Source organism: Arachis hypogaea, chromosome 10 (assembly GCF_003086295.3).
Source record: "Arachis hypogaea cultivar Tifrunner chromosome 10, arahy.Tifrunner.gnm2.J5K5, whole genome shotgun sequence".
NCBI classification, from domain to species: Eukaryota; Viridiplantae; Streptophyta; class Magnoliopsida; order Fabales; family Fabaceae; genus Arachis; species Arachis hypogaea.
Genome location: NC_092045.1, coordinates 50382421 through 50396798, shown reverse-complemented (window position 1 = coordinate 50396798; position 14378 = coordinate 50382421). Strand labels below are relative to the sequence as shown.

Genomic DNA, 14378 nt, shown 5'->3' with positions numbered 1-14378 from the left:
AAAAAAGGGAAGACCATACCATGGTGGGTTGACTCACACCTAGCACTTTTGTTTAACGTCCTTAAGTTGGACGGTTGGTGCATGAAATTGTGATCATCAATGGCGCCATCAACATGGTACGCTCAATTGCAATCTCAACTCTTTAGCACAACTTCGCACAACTAACCAGCAAGTGCACTGGGTCGTCCAAGTAATAAACCTTACGCGAGTAAGGGTCGATCCCACGGAGATTGTTGGTATGAAGCAAGCTATGGTCATCTTGTAAATCTCAGTCAGGCGGATTCAAATGGTTATGGAGGATTGATAATTAAAAGATGAATAAAACATAAAATAAAGATAGAGATAGTTATGTAATTCATTGGTGAGAATTTCAGATAAGCGTATGGAGATGCTTTGTCCCTTCCGTCTCTCTGCTTTCCTACTGTCTTCATCCAATCCTTCTTACTCCTTTCCATGGAAAGCTGTATGTTGGGCATCACCATTGCCGATGGCTACAGTCCCGTCCTCTCAGTGAAAATGTTCAACGCGCTCTGTCACAGCACGGTTATTCATCTGTCGGTTCTCGATCATGTCGGAATAGAATCCAGTGATTCTTTTGCGTCTGTCACTAACGCCCCACAATCGCGAGTTTGAAGCTCGTCACAGTCATTCAATCCTTGAATCCTACTCGGAATACCACAGACAAGGTTTAGACTTTCTGGATTCTCAAGAATGCCGCCATCAATTCTAGCTTATACTACCAAGATTGTGATTAAGGAATCCAAGAGATAAACATTCAAGCCTTGTTTGCATGTAGAACAGAAGTGGTTGTCAGGCACACGTTCATAAGTGAGAATGATGACGAGCGTCACATAATCATCACATTCATCATGTTCTTGGGTGCAAATGAATATCTTAGAACAAGAATAAGCTGAATTGAATGGAAAATAATAGTAATTGCATTAATACTCGAGGTACAACAGAGCTCCACACCTTAATCTGTGGTGTGTAGAAACTCCACCGTTGAAAATACATAAGTGATAATGGTGATCATTGTCTTCGGCCCCAGAGAGGGAACCAGAAGAACCAAGATGAAAATACAATAGCAAAAGGTCCTATTTATAGATAACTAGTAGCTTAGGGTTTACAAAAATGAGTAAATGACGTAAAAATCCACTTTCGGGCCCACTTGGTGTGTGCTTGGACTGAACATTGAAGCTTCCATGTGTAGAGACGTTTCTTGGAGTTAAACGCCAGCTTTTGTGCCAGTTTGGGCGTTTAACTCTAGCTTTTGTGCCAGTTCCGGCGTTAAACACTGGGAATTCTGAAGCTGACTTGGAACGCCTGTTTGGGCCATCAAATCTCAGGAAAAGTATGGACTATTATATATTTCTAGAAAGCCCAGAATGTCTACTTTTCAACGCAATTAAAAGCGCGCCAAATGGGTTTCTGTAGCTCCATAAAATCCACTTTGAGTGCAGAGAGGTCAGAATCCAACAGCATCTGCAGCCCTTTTCAGCCTCTGAATCAGATTTTTGCTCAGGTCCCTCAATTTCAGCCAGAAAATACCTAAAATCATAGAAAAACACACAAACTCATAGTAAAGTCTAGAAAAGTAAATTTTAAATAAAAACTAATAAAAATATAATAAAAACTAACTAAAATATACTAAAACATACTAAAAACAATGCCAAAAAATGTATAAATTATCCGCTCATCACAACACCAAACTTAAATTGTTTCTTGTCCCCAAGCAACTGAAAATCAAGTAGGATAAAAAGAAGAGAATATACAATGAATTCCAAAAACATCTATGAAGATCAGTATTAATTAGATGAGCGGGGCTTTTAGCTTTTTGCCTCTAAACAGTTTTGGCATCTCACTTTATCCTTTGAAGTTCAGAATGATTGGCTTCTATAGAAACTCAGAATTCGGATAGTGTTATTGATTCTCCTAGTTAAGTATGATGATTCTTGAACACAGCTACTTTATGAGTCTTGGTCGTGGCCCAAAGCACTTTGTTTTCCAGTATTACTACCGGATACATCCATGCCACAGACACATAACTGGGTGAACCTTTTCAGATTGTGACTTAGCTTTGCTAGAGTCCCCAATTAGAGGTGTCCAGGGTTCTTAAGCACACGCATTTTTTTGCTTTGGATCACGACTTTAACCGCTCAGTCTCAAGTTTTCACTTGACACCTTCACGCCACAAGCACATGGTTAGGGACAGCTTGGTTTAGCCGCTTAGGCCAGGATTTTATTCCTGTAGGCCCTCCTATCCACTGATGCTCAAAGCCTTGGAACCTTTTTATTATCCTTGCCTTTTGGTTTAAAGGGCTATTGGCTTTTTCTGCTTGCTCTCTTTTTTTTTTGAATTCACTGCTTTTTCTTGCTTCAAGAATCATTTTTATGATTTTTTCAGATCCTCAGTAACATGTCTCCTTTTTCATCATTCTTTCAAGAGCCAACAATTTTAACATTCATGAACAACAAATTCAAAAGACATATGCACTTTTCAAGCATACATTCAGAAATCAAAATTATTGCCACCACATCAAAATAATTAATCTGTTATAAAATTCGAAATTCATGCAATTCTTCTCTTTTTCAATTAAGAACATTTTTCATTTAAGAAAGGTGATGGATTCATAGGACATTCATAACTTTAAGGCATAGACACTAAGACACTAATGATCATAAGACACAAATATAAATAAAACATAAAGCATAATTTTCGAAAAACAGAAAAATAAAGAACAAGGAGATTAAAGAACGGGTCTACCTTATTGATGGTGGCTTGTTCTTCCTCTTGAAGATCTTATGGAGTGCTTGAGCTCCTCAATGTCTCTTCCTTGCCTTTGTTGTTCCTCTCTCATGATTCTTTGATCTTCTCTAATTTCATGGAGGAGGATGGAATGTTCTTGGTGCTCCACCCTTAGTTGTCCCATGTTGGAACTCAATTCTCCTAGGGAGGTGTTGATTTGCTCCCAATAGTTTTGTGGAGGAAAGTGCATCCCTTGAGGCATCTCAGGGATTTCATGATGAGGAATTTCCTCATGTTCATGAGTGGGATCTCTTGTTTGCTCCATCCACTTCTTAGTGATGGGCTTGTCCTCATCAATGAGGATGTCTCCCTCTGTGTTAATTCCAACTGAATTACAAAGGTGACAAATGAGATGAGGGATGGCTAACCTTGCCAAGGTAGAGGACTTGTCCGCCACCTTATAAAGTTCTTGGGATATAACCTCATGAACTTCTACTTCTTCTCCAATCATGATGCAATGAATCATGATACCCCGGTCTATAGTAGCTTCGGACCGGTTGCTAGTGGGAATGATTGAGCGTTGGATAAACTCCAACCATCCCCTAGCCACGGGCTTGAGGTCATGCCTTCTCAGTTGAACCGACTTTCCTCTTGAATCTCTCTTCCATTGAGCGCCCTCTTCACAAATGTCTATGAGGACTTGGTCCAACCTTTGATCAAAGTTGACCCTTCTAGTGTAAGGGTGTTCATCTCCTTGCATCATGGGCAAGTTGAATGCCAACCTTGCATTTTTCGGACTAAAATCTAAGCATTTCCCCGGAACCATTGTAAGCCAATTCTTTGGGTCCGGGTTCACACTTTGATCATGGTTCTTGGTGATCCATGCATTGGCATAAAACTCTTGAACCATTAAGATTCTGACTTGTTGAATGGGGTTGGTAAGAACTTTCCAACCTCTTCTTCGGATCTCATGTTGGATCTCCGGATATTCACTCTTTTTGAGTTTGAAAGGGACCTCGAGGATCACCTTCTTCATGGCCACAATTTCATAGAAGTGGTCTTTATGCACCCTTGAGATGAATCTCTCCATCTCCCATGACTCGGAGGTGGAAGCTTTTGCCTTCCCTTTCCTCTTTCTAGAGGTTTCTCTGGCCTTAGGTGCCATAAATGGTTATGGAAAAACAAAAAGCAACGCTTTTACCGCACCAAACTTAGAAGGTTTGCTCATCCTCGAGCAAAAGAAGAAAGAAAGGAGTAGAAAAAGAAGAAAATGGAGGAGATGGAGGGGGCTTTGTGGTTCGGCAAAGGGGGAGAAGTAGTGTTTTGGTTGTGCGAAAATGAAGGAGTGAAGAAGGGTTTATATAGGGGTGGAGAGGTATTGAGGTGATTGGTGAATGGGTGAAGAAGAAAGAGAGTGGTGGGGTAGGTGGGGATCCTGTGGGGTCCACAGATCCTGAGGTGTCAAGGATAGCTCATCCCTGCACCAAGTGGCATGCAAAACGCCCTTTCTGCCAATCCTGGCATTAAACCCCGGGCTGCTGCCCTTTTCTGGCATTTAATGCCAGCTGCTTGCCCATTCCTGGCGTTAAATGCCAGTTTGGTGCCCCTTTCTGGCGTTAAACGCCCAGAATGGTTCCAGACTAGGCGTTAAACGCCCATTATGCTGTCTTCACTGGCGTTTAAACACCAGCAAGTTTTCCTCCAGGGTGTGCTGTTTTTCTTTCTGTTTTTGCTTTTTCAATTGATCTTGTGACTTCACATGATCATCAACCTACAGATATCATAAAATAACAAAGGAAAATAGATAAATATGACATTGGGTTGCCTCCCAACAAGTGCTTCTTTAATGTCAGTAGCTTGACAGTAGGCCCTCATAGAGCCTCACAGATGTTCAGAGCAATGTTGGAACCTCCCAACACCAAACTTAGAGTTTGAATGTGGGGGTTCAACACCAAACTTAGAATTTCGTTGTGGCCTCCCAACACCAAACTTAGAGTTTGACTGTGGGGGCTCTGTTTGACTCTGTTTTGAGAGACGCTCTTCATGCTTCCTCTCCATGGTTACAGAGGGATATCCTTGAGCCTTAAACACAAAGGATTCTTCATTCACTTGAATGATCAATTCTCCTCTGTCAACATCAATCACAGCCTTTGCTGTGGCTAGGAAGGGTCTACCAAGGATGATGGATTCATCCATGCACTTCCCAGTCTCTAGAACTATGAAATCAGTAGGGATGTAATGGTCTTCAACCTTTACCAGAACATCCTCTACAAGTCCATAAGCTTGTTTTCTTGAATTGTCTGCCATCTCTAGTGAGATTCTTGCAGCTTGTACCTCAAAGATCCCTAGCTCCTCCATTACAGAGAGAGGCATGAGGTTTATGCTTGACCCTAGGTCACACAGAGCCTTCTCGAAGGTCATGGTGCCTAATGTACAAGGTATTGAGAACTTCCCAGGGTCCTGTCTCTTTTGAGGTAATCTCTACCTAGTCAAGTTATCCAGTTCTTTGGTGAGCAAAGGGGGTTCGTCCTGCCAAGTCTCATTACCAAATAACTTGTCATTTAGCTTCATGATTGCTCCAAGGTACTTAGCAACTTGCTCTTCAGTGACATCTTCATCCTCTTCAGAGGAAGAATACTCATCAGAGCTCATGAATGGCAGAAGTAAATCTAATGAAATCTCTATGGTCTTAGTGTGAGCCTCAGATTCCCATGGTTCCTCGTTAGGGAACTTATTAGAGGCCAGTGGACATCCATTGAGGTCTTCCTCAGTGGCGCTCACTGCCTCTTTCTTCTCTCCAAATTCGGCCATGTTGATGGCCGTACACTCTCCTTTTGGATTATCTTCTGTATTGCTTAGAAGAGTACTAGGAGGGAGTTCAGTAACTTTCTTACTCAGCTGACCCACTTGTGCCTCTAAAAGTTTCTAATGGAGGACCTTGTTTCAGTCATGAAACTTTGAGTGGTTTTGATTAGATCAGAGACCATGGTTGCTAAGTCAGAGTGGCTCTGCTTAGAATTCTCTGTCTATTGTTGAGAAGATGATGGAAGAGGCTTGCCATTGCTAAATCTGTTTCTTCCACCATTATTGTTGTTGAAACCTTGTTGAGGTCTCTGTTGATCTTTCCATGAGAGATTTAGATGATTTCTCCATGAAAGATTATAGGTGTTTCCATAGGGTTCTCCCATGTAATTCACCTCTTCCATTGATGGGTTCTCAGGATCATAAGCTTCTTCTTCAGATGAAGCATCTTTAGTACTGCCTGGTGCAGCTTGCATTCCAGACAGACTTTGAGAAATCATATTGACTTTCTGAGTCAATATTTTGTTCTGAGCCAATATGGCATTCAGAGTATCAATCTCAAGAACTCCTTTCTTCTGATTCGTCCCATTGTTCACAGGATTCCTTTCAGAAATGTACATAAATTGGTTATTTGCAACCATTTCAATGAGTTCTTGAGCTTCTGCAGGCGTCCTCTTCAGATGAAGAGATCCTCCAGCAGAGCTGTCCAATGACATCTTGGATAGTTCAGACAGACCATCATAGAAGATACCTATGATGCTCCATTCAGAAAGCATGTTAGAAGGACACTTTCTGATCAATTGTTTGTATCTTTCCCAAGCTTCATAGAGGGGTTCACCTTCCTTCTGTCTGAAGGTTTGGACTTCCACTCTAAGCTTACTCAATTTTTTGAGGTGGAAGGAACTTTGCCAAGAAGGCATTGACTAGCTTTTCCCAAGAGTTCAGGCTTTCTTTAGGTTGTGAGTCCAACCATATCCTAGCTCTGTCTCTTACAGCAAAGAGGAATAGCATAAGTCTGTAGACCTCAGGGTCAACCCCATTGGTCTTGACAGTGTCACAGATTTGCAAGAATTCAGCCAAAAACTGATGAGGATCTTCCAATGGAAGTCCATGGAACTTGCAATTCTGTTGCATTAGAGAAACTAATTGAGGCTTAAGCTCAAAGTTATTTGCTCCAATGGCAGGGATAGAGATGCTTCTCCCATAGAAGTCGCGAGTAGGTGTAGTAAAGTCACCCAGCACCTTCCTTGCATTGTTGGCATTGTTGTTGTTTTCCACTGCCATGTCTTCTTCTTGTTTGAAGATTTCTGTTAGGTCCTCTACTGAGAGTAGTGCTTTAGCTTCTCTTTGCTTTCGCTTCAAGGTCCTTTCAGGTTCAGGGTCAGCCTCAACAAGAATGCTTTTGTCTTTGCTCCTGCTCATATGAAAGAGAAGAGAACAAGAAAATATGGAATCCTCTATGTCACAGTATAGAGATTCCTTGAGATGTCAGAGGAAAAGAAGAATAGAAGGAGGAGGTAGAATAAGAAGAATTCGAACTTATCAAGAGAGATAGAGTTCGAATTGTTGATAGTGGAGGAGTGTTAGTCCTTAAATAGAAGGATGTGAGAAGAGGGGAAGAATTTTCGAAAATAAATTAAAAGATTTTGAATAAATTTTGAAAAATTGAAGAATGATTTTCAAAAATTAAAGTTGGGAAAGAAATAAAGTGATTTTTGAAAAAGATTTTGAAATTAGAAATCAAAAAGATATGATTGAAAAATAATTTTGAAAAAGATGTGATTGAAAAGATATGATTGAAAAGTTATGGTTTTAAAGAGATATGATTGAAAAGATATGATGGAAAAACAATATAAAAAGATTTGATTTTTAAAATTAATGAGTTGGCTAACAAGAAATTTAAAAGATATGATTCAGACATTAAACCTTTCTCAACAGAAAAGGCAACATATTTGAATTGTTGAATCAAATCATTAATTGTTAGCAAGTATTTTTTTTTTGAAAAATGAAAAGAAATTGATTTTGAAAATATATGATTGAAAAGATATGGTTTGAAAAAGATTTGATTTTGAAAAATCATGAAAACTTAAAAAAAAATTGAATAAAAAACAAAATCTTCCCTCTTGTATCATCCTGGCGTTAAACGCCCAGAATGGTATCCATTCTGGTGTTTAACGCCCAAAATGCTACCCTTTTGTTCGTTAAACGCCCAGCCAGGTACCCTGGCTGGCGTTTAAACGCCAGTTTTCCTTCTTCACTGGGCGTTTTGAACGCCCAGCTTTTTTTGTGTAATTCCTCTGCTGCATGTTCTAAATCTTCAATTCTCTGTATTATTGACTTGAAAAGACACAAATTAAAAATTTTTTTTGAATTTTTAATGATGAGGAATAATCAAAATGCAACTAAAATCAAATAAACAATGCATGCAAGACACCAAACTTAGATGTTTGTATACTATTGACACTAACAACTTGAGAATGCATATGAGAAACAACAAAACACTCAAGACAAGAGAATTTAAAAATCAGAGCAAGGAAATCATCAAGAACAACTTGAAGATCAATGAAGAACATAATGCATGTAATTTTCGAAAATTAGAAGACTAAAAACATGCAATTGACACCAAACTTAAAACTAGACAATAGACTCAAACAAGAAACATAAAAATATTTTTTATTTTAAGATTTTATAAAAATTTTTTGGATTTTTCGAAAATTAAGTGGAAAAGAAAATAAGGATATCAAAATTCTTAATAAGAATTTCCAGGAATCATGCAATGTTAGTCTAAAGCTTTAGTCTAAAAAGATTAGACATGGCTAGCCAAGCTTCAGCAGGACATTACATTCAAGAGCTAAATTGATGAGAATCAATCAACTTTGGTGATGATGAAAACATCATCTGAAACTCTAGAATTCATTCTTAAGAACTCTGAAGAACAAAATAAAATAAAATTACCTAATCTAAGCAACAAGATGAACCGTCAGTTGTCCAAACTCGAACAATCCCCGGAAACGGCGCCAAAAACTTGGTGCACGAAATTGTGATCATCAATGGCGCCATCAACATGGTACGCTCAATTGCAATATCAACTCTTTATCACAACTTCGCACAACTAACCAGGAAGTGCACTGGGTCGTCCAAGTAATAAACCTTACGCGAGTAAGGGTCGATCCCACAGAGATTGTTGGTATGAAGCAAGCTATGGTCATCTTGTAAATCTCAGTCAGGTGGATTCAAATGGTTATGGAGGATTGATAATTAAAAGATGAATAAAACATAAAATAAAGATAGAGATACTTATGTAATTCATTGGTGAGAATTTCAGATAAGCGTATGGAGATGCTTGTCCCTTCCGTCTCTCTGCTTTCCTACTGTCTTCATCCAATCCTTCTTACTCCTTTCCATGGCAAGCTGTATGTTGGGCATCACTGTTGTCAATGGCTACAGTCCCGTCCTCTTAGTGAAAATGTTCAACGCGCTCTGTCACAGCACGGTTATTCATCTGTCGGTTCTCGATCATGTCGGAATAGAATCCAGTGATTCTTTTGCGTCTGTCACTAACGCCCCACAATCGCGAGTTTGAAGCTCGTCACAGTCATTAATCCTTGAATCCTACTCGGAATACCACAGACAAGGTTTAGACTTTCTGGATTCTCAAGAATGCCGCCATCAATTCTAGCTTATACCACGAAGATTCTGATTAAGGAATCCAAGAGATAAACATTCAAGCCTTGTTTGCATGTAGAACAGAAGTGGTGGTCAGGCACACGTTCATAAGTGAGAATGATGATGAGCGTCACATAATCATCACATTCATCATGTTCTTGGGTGCAAATGAATATCTTAGAACAAGAATAAGCTAAATTGAATGGAAAATAATAGTAATTGCATTAATACTCGAGGTACAGCAGAGCTCCACACGTTAATCTATGGTGTGTAGAAACTCCACTGTTGAAAATACATAAGTGATAATGGTGATCATTGGCTTCGGCCCCAGAGAGGGAACCAGAAGAACCAAGATGAAAATACAATAGCAAAAGGTCCTATTTATAGAGAACTAGTAGCTTAAGGTTTACAAAAATGAGTAAATGACGTAAAAATCTACTTCCGGGCCCACTTGGTGTGTGCTTGGGCTGAGCATTGAAGCTTCCATATGTAGAGACTTTTCTTGGAGTTAAACGCCAGCTTTTGTGCCAGTTTGGGCGTTTAACTCCAGCTTTTGTGCCAGTTCTGGCGTTAAACGCTGGGAATTCTGAAGCTGACTTGGAATGCCTGTTTGGGCCATCAAATCTCAGGCAAAGTATAGACTATTATATATTGCTAGAAAGCCCAGGATGTCTACTTTCCAACGAAATTAAGAGCGCGCCAATTGGGCTTCTGTAGCTCCAGAAAATCTACTTCGAGTGCAGGGAGGTCAGAATCGAACAGCATCTGCAGCCCTTTTCAGCCTCTGAATCAGATTTTTGCTCAGGTCCCTCAATTTCAGCCAGAAAATACTTGAAATCATAGAAAAATACACAAACTCATAGTAAAGTCCAGAAAAGTAAATTTTAAATAAAAACTAATAAAAATATAATAAAAACTAACTAAAATATACTAAAAACATACTAAAAACAATGCCAAAAAGCGTATAAATTATCCGCTCATCAACGGTCCATGAACTTAGTCCTCTTCTTGTGCTGGATCCTTCAAGTGGATGATCTCCAGCTCCTTTTTGCTCTTCATCTTCTCACCATGATATAACTTCAAGCGGTGGCCGTTTACCTTGAAGAAGGTAGGGCTTGACGGATAGCTCAGGTGAAAGACTCCATAAGGTTCAACCTTCTCCACCCTGTAGGGTCCTTCCCACCTTGATCGCAACTTTTCTGGCATGAGTCTCAGCCTTGAGTTATAGAGGATGACCAGATCCCCAACTCTAAACTCTCTCTGCTTGATATTCCTGTCATGCATCGCCTTTACCCTTTCCTTATAGAGCCGTGAGTTCTCATACGCTTCCATTCGAAGGCACTCTAATTCCTGTAGTTGTAGTTTCCTTTCAATGCCGGCTCCTCCCAATCCTGAGTTGCATTCCTTCACAGCCCAGTAAGCCTTGTGTTCCACTTCTACTGGAAGGTGACAAGCCTTCCCGTAGATGAGGCGGAAGGGACTCATTCTGATAGGTGTCTTGTATGCGGTTCGATAAGCCCAAAGCGCATCTGCCAGTCGAGCACTCCAGTCCTTCCTGTAAGGCTTTATGATCTTCTCTAATATGCGCTTGATCTCCCTATTTGACACCTCGGTTTTCCCATTGGTCTGGGGATGGTAGGCTGTCGCTACCTTGTGAATGATGCCTTGTTTCTTCAACAGATTTGTCATTCTCCTGTTGCAAAATTGAGTGCCTTGATCACTCATGATTTCTCGTGGTGATCCAAAGCGACATATAATATTGTTTCAAACAAAAGATACAACAACGTTAGCATCATTAGTATGGGTAGGAATTACTTCCACCCATTTAGACACGTAATCAACAACTAACAATATATAGAAGAAACCTTTATAGTTTGGAAATGGAGCCATGAAGTCAATTCCCCAAACATAAAAAATCTCACAGAACAACCTAAGTTGTTGGGGCATCTCATCCCTCTTGGATATATTCCTAAACCTTTGGCATTGGGGGCAAGAGTCACAATATATGCTAGCATCCTTAAAAAGTGTGGGCCACCAGAAACCACAGTCTAAAATTTTTCTAGCAGTTCTCTGAGGACCAAAGTGTCCACCACTCTTAGAAGAGTGGCAGGCCTCTAAAATTGACTGGAATTCTGATTGTGGTACACACCTTCTAATTATTTGATCAGTACCACATCTCCATAAATATGGGTCATCCGATATATAATATTTGGACTTGCTTTTCAGCTTGTCCCTTTGATGCTTAGTAAAATTAGGAGGAAAGGTACGACTAACCAAATAATTAGCTACAGGTGCATACCAAGGAACCACCTCAGATACTGCTTGCAAGCTATCAAGTGGAAAAGCATCATTGATAGGAGCGGAGTCATTTTTAATATGACAGAGGCCACGCACCAGAAATTGCAGAAAACGCTCATAACGAGTTCTGAGGCCCTTTTTGGCCCAAATCCAAGTCCAGAAGGCATAGACCAGAGGTTATGAAGTATGGGAATGCATCCATTCAGGGGGAGTTCGCCAAATTTCTAGTTTTTTCTATGATTTAGATTTAGTCTAGAGAGAGGTTCTCTCTCTCTTTTAGGATTTAGGATTTCTTCTTGTTTTAAGAGTAACTCTGGATCCCAGGTTTAATGTTCTTTTATTTTAAGTTTTACTTTTATTTATTTATTCCAACATTTGAATTTATTATTATAATTTGATTTATGAATTTCTCCCATGTCACGGATTGTTCTTTGAATTAATGATAATTGAGGTATTTTCAGTTTATAATTGTTCTCTTTGAATTAAGTTGCCATTGCTTCCCATCCATCTAAGGATATTTTTATTATTCCAGCAATTTTACTTTTTCCCCTTTTGGTTCTGATTAAGAATTTAGTAACTCAACAGTTATTAAACTCAACGTAATTAATAATCGTTATCTTGCTAATTGAGCTGAACCTGAATAATCCCAACCTTTTCTTAGGAAATAATTAGGATTCAAAGGTCAATTTAATTAGTCCCTTGACTTTCCTTTGCCCTGGTAAAGGTTGACCAAGTGGAGTTTAGATTCAACTTTTATTATAGTTGAGAGAGATAACTAAGTTAGACCTCTAAATTCCCTTATCTTGCCAAGAGTTGTTTTACAGTTATTATTTATTTTTAATTGCCATTTAATTCACGCATCATTTAAATTACTTGCTTCTCACCTTCTAAACCCCGATTACAACCTTTATAACCAATAATAAGAACATACTTCCTCGCAGTTCCTTGAGAAGACGACCCGAGGTTTGAATACTCGGTTAACAATTTCTAAAGGGGTTTGTTACTTGTGACACCCAAAACATTTATACGAAGGGATTTTTTTCAGTTTAGAGACTATATCTACAACGCGACTGTTTTTATGACATTCTTTACTGGCAAAAATCCTAACGTCAAAATGGCGCCGTTGCCGGGGAACTGCTAACGTGTGCCTTATTATTGGTTATTGTAAATATTTTTCTTTTGCTTGTTTATTTATCTTCGTTTTTCCTTTTTATCTTTATTTGCTACCATGAACTCTCACCCCACTCGCTTTGAGTTTGGTTCTAATATTGTTAAAGGAAATAGAAGTTACAGCAGGAATGTGCATCAAGGTTAGACCAATCAAGGATGGATGGAACCAAGAGGATCTAATCAACCCTTTTGGCAGCAACACCCTCCGAGATATCCTGGACAAAGACCATTCTACCGCTCATACCCAGCTGAAAGACATGGTGGACAACCTTGTAATTACCAACAAGCTCCACCCCGTGCATATGAACCGTCCTTTCTACATAACCTCGAACCACCACACTCACAAGCTTCTCTTCACCATTCGCCATCATATGATCCTTCCTTACCCCAATACCAATCCAATCGTTCCCAGTCATCACCACTTCCCTATGTATCATGTCTAAGTCCAGCAAACCGCGAAGCAGATGATCGCCTAAAAGAAACAGTAATTAAATTTCAAACAACCATTCAACAACTGGAGCAAGCACTAATCCAATGGGCCACTAAGCGCTCGAATATACAAGGATCAACCACAGCTCCATGTGGACAACCCGATGAAGAGCGTAGCATGAAAGAAATACTAGAGACTCTAGTGGACAAGGCAGAGAATGAATTCGTACTAGAACAAGTGGAAGAAGCTGTCATTGTTCAAGAAGAAGAGTTGGTTGAAGATCTAGGTGATGCTGAACTTCCTTGGGAATCCAGAATTGAGGAAAACTCCATCCAGGATGCTACAGTTGATGCTAAGGAAGATACTGTACAATCTCCAAGGCAAATCGTTTATGAGGAATCAGACGGAATAATCCAAGAAGCAATTTTCCTTGATGATGATATTCACAAGTCTAGCTCTCTTGGTGATGAACTTACATCTGCAAGTGAATTCTCTGAAATCGAAGAATCTTCCCCAAGTGAATATGAAGATGATGCAGAGGTGGATTTCTCTCAACCTCCAATCTATGACTTGAGTGATGAGGAAGACATAGAAGACTTTGACCAGGATACAGATACAAGTGAAGATCTTTGCAAGGAGGTGGAAGAATTCACAGAAGAGCACAAGGAAACGGGAACTTGCAGAACCACCAAAAACACCTATCCCAAGGCCATTACCACCTAATACAAGCTTCAAGTGGGTACAATCCTTAACTTATAACTTCACTTATTCACTTGAATATGGTTTGCTCGAAACAGATGGCCAGCTTAGAGCTCTCTGCGGCTTTAAGAGTAAGAGGAAAATGGCTCGTACTCAGAGCTGGTGCACAAGGTTCAATAAGGTTCCATGCTTCACCTCGAAGTACACGGATTGGTATCATGCTTAATTGCATGGATCACGGAGAACGTTTGGTCCCCACGGTGAGATTCTACTTTTTAAACCGCCCGGATGGAGACATGTAGATCAAGATGGAGGCGGATTTAAAAGCAAGGCTTAGAATCCTGGAGTTTATTCTGACATTTGTCGTCCCGGGAGCCTAACAATATATTTAAAGCTGCTCAAAAGCTTCACATGCCTAGTTTGGGACCCCGGAGGCTATTGGCATTCCAAGCACTGGTGGAAATTTTTGGACGAATTTAAATATAAGCCACCATAACAGGATACTCTTCCAATGTCAAACTTAAGGACTTTAACTAAAAGTGCTAGGTGGGAGACAACCCACCATGG

General features: G+C 39.8%; 1 protein-coding gene and 1 non-coding gene across 2 annotated transcripts; one reads left to right on the top strand and one right to left on the bottom strand.

Moving 5' to 3' along the window:
* The first annotated feature begins 6318 nt into the window (after nt 1-6318).
* Nucleotides 6319-6426, top strand: LOC112718584 (small nucleolar RNA R71). The gene has a single exon (XR_003160918.1). It is a non-coding gene; the product is annotated as a small nucleolar RNA R71 (small nucleolar RNA).
* A 3784-nt stretch (nt 6427-10210) lies between these two features.
* Nucleotides 10211-10699, bottom strand: LOC112717546 (uncharacterized). Its single transcript, XM_025769546.1, has one exon. It carries the CDS (start codon nt 10697-10699, stop codon nt 10211-10213), a length of 489 nt encoding a protein of 162 aa, XP_025625331.1.
* Between the last annotated feature and the right edge of the window lie 3679 nt (nt 10700-14378).

Coding starts and splice junctions, on each gene's coding strand:
- LOC112717546 (XM_025769546.1), bottom strand. CDS start 10,699: ATGAGTCCCTTCCGCCTCATCTACGGGAAGGCTTGTCACCTTCCAGTA.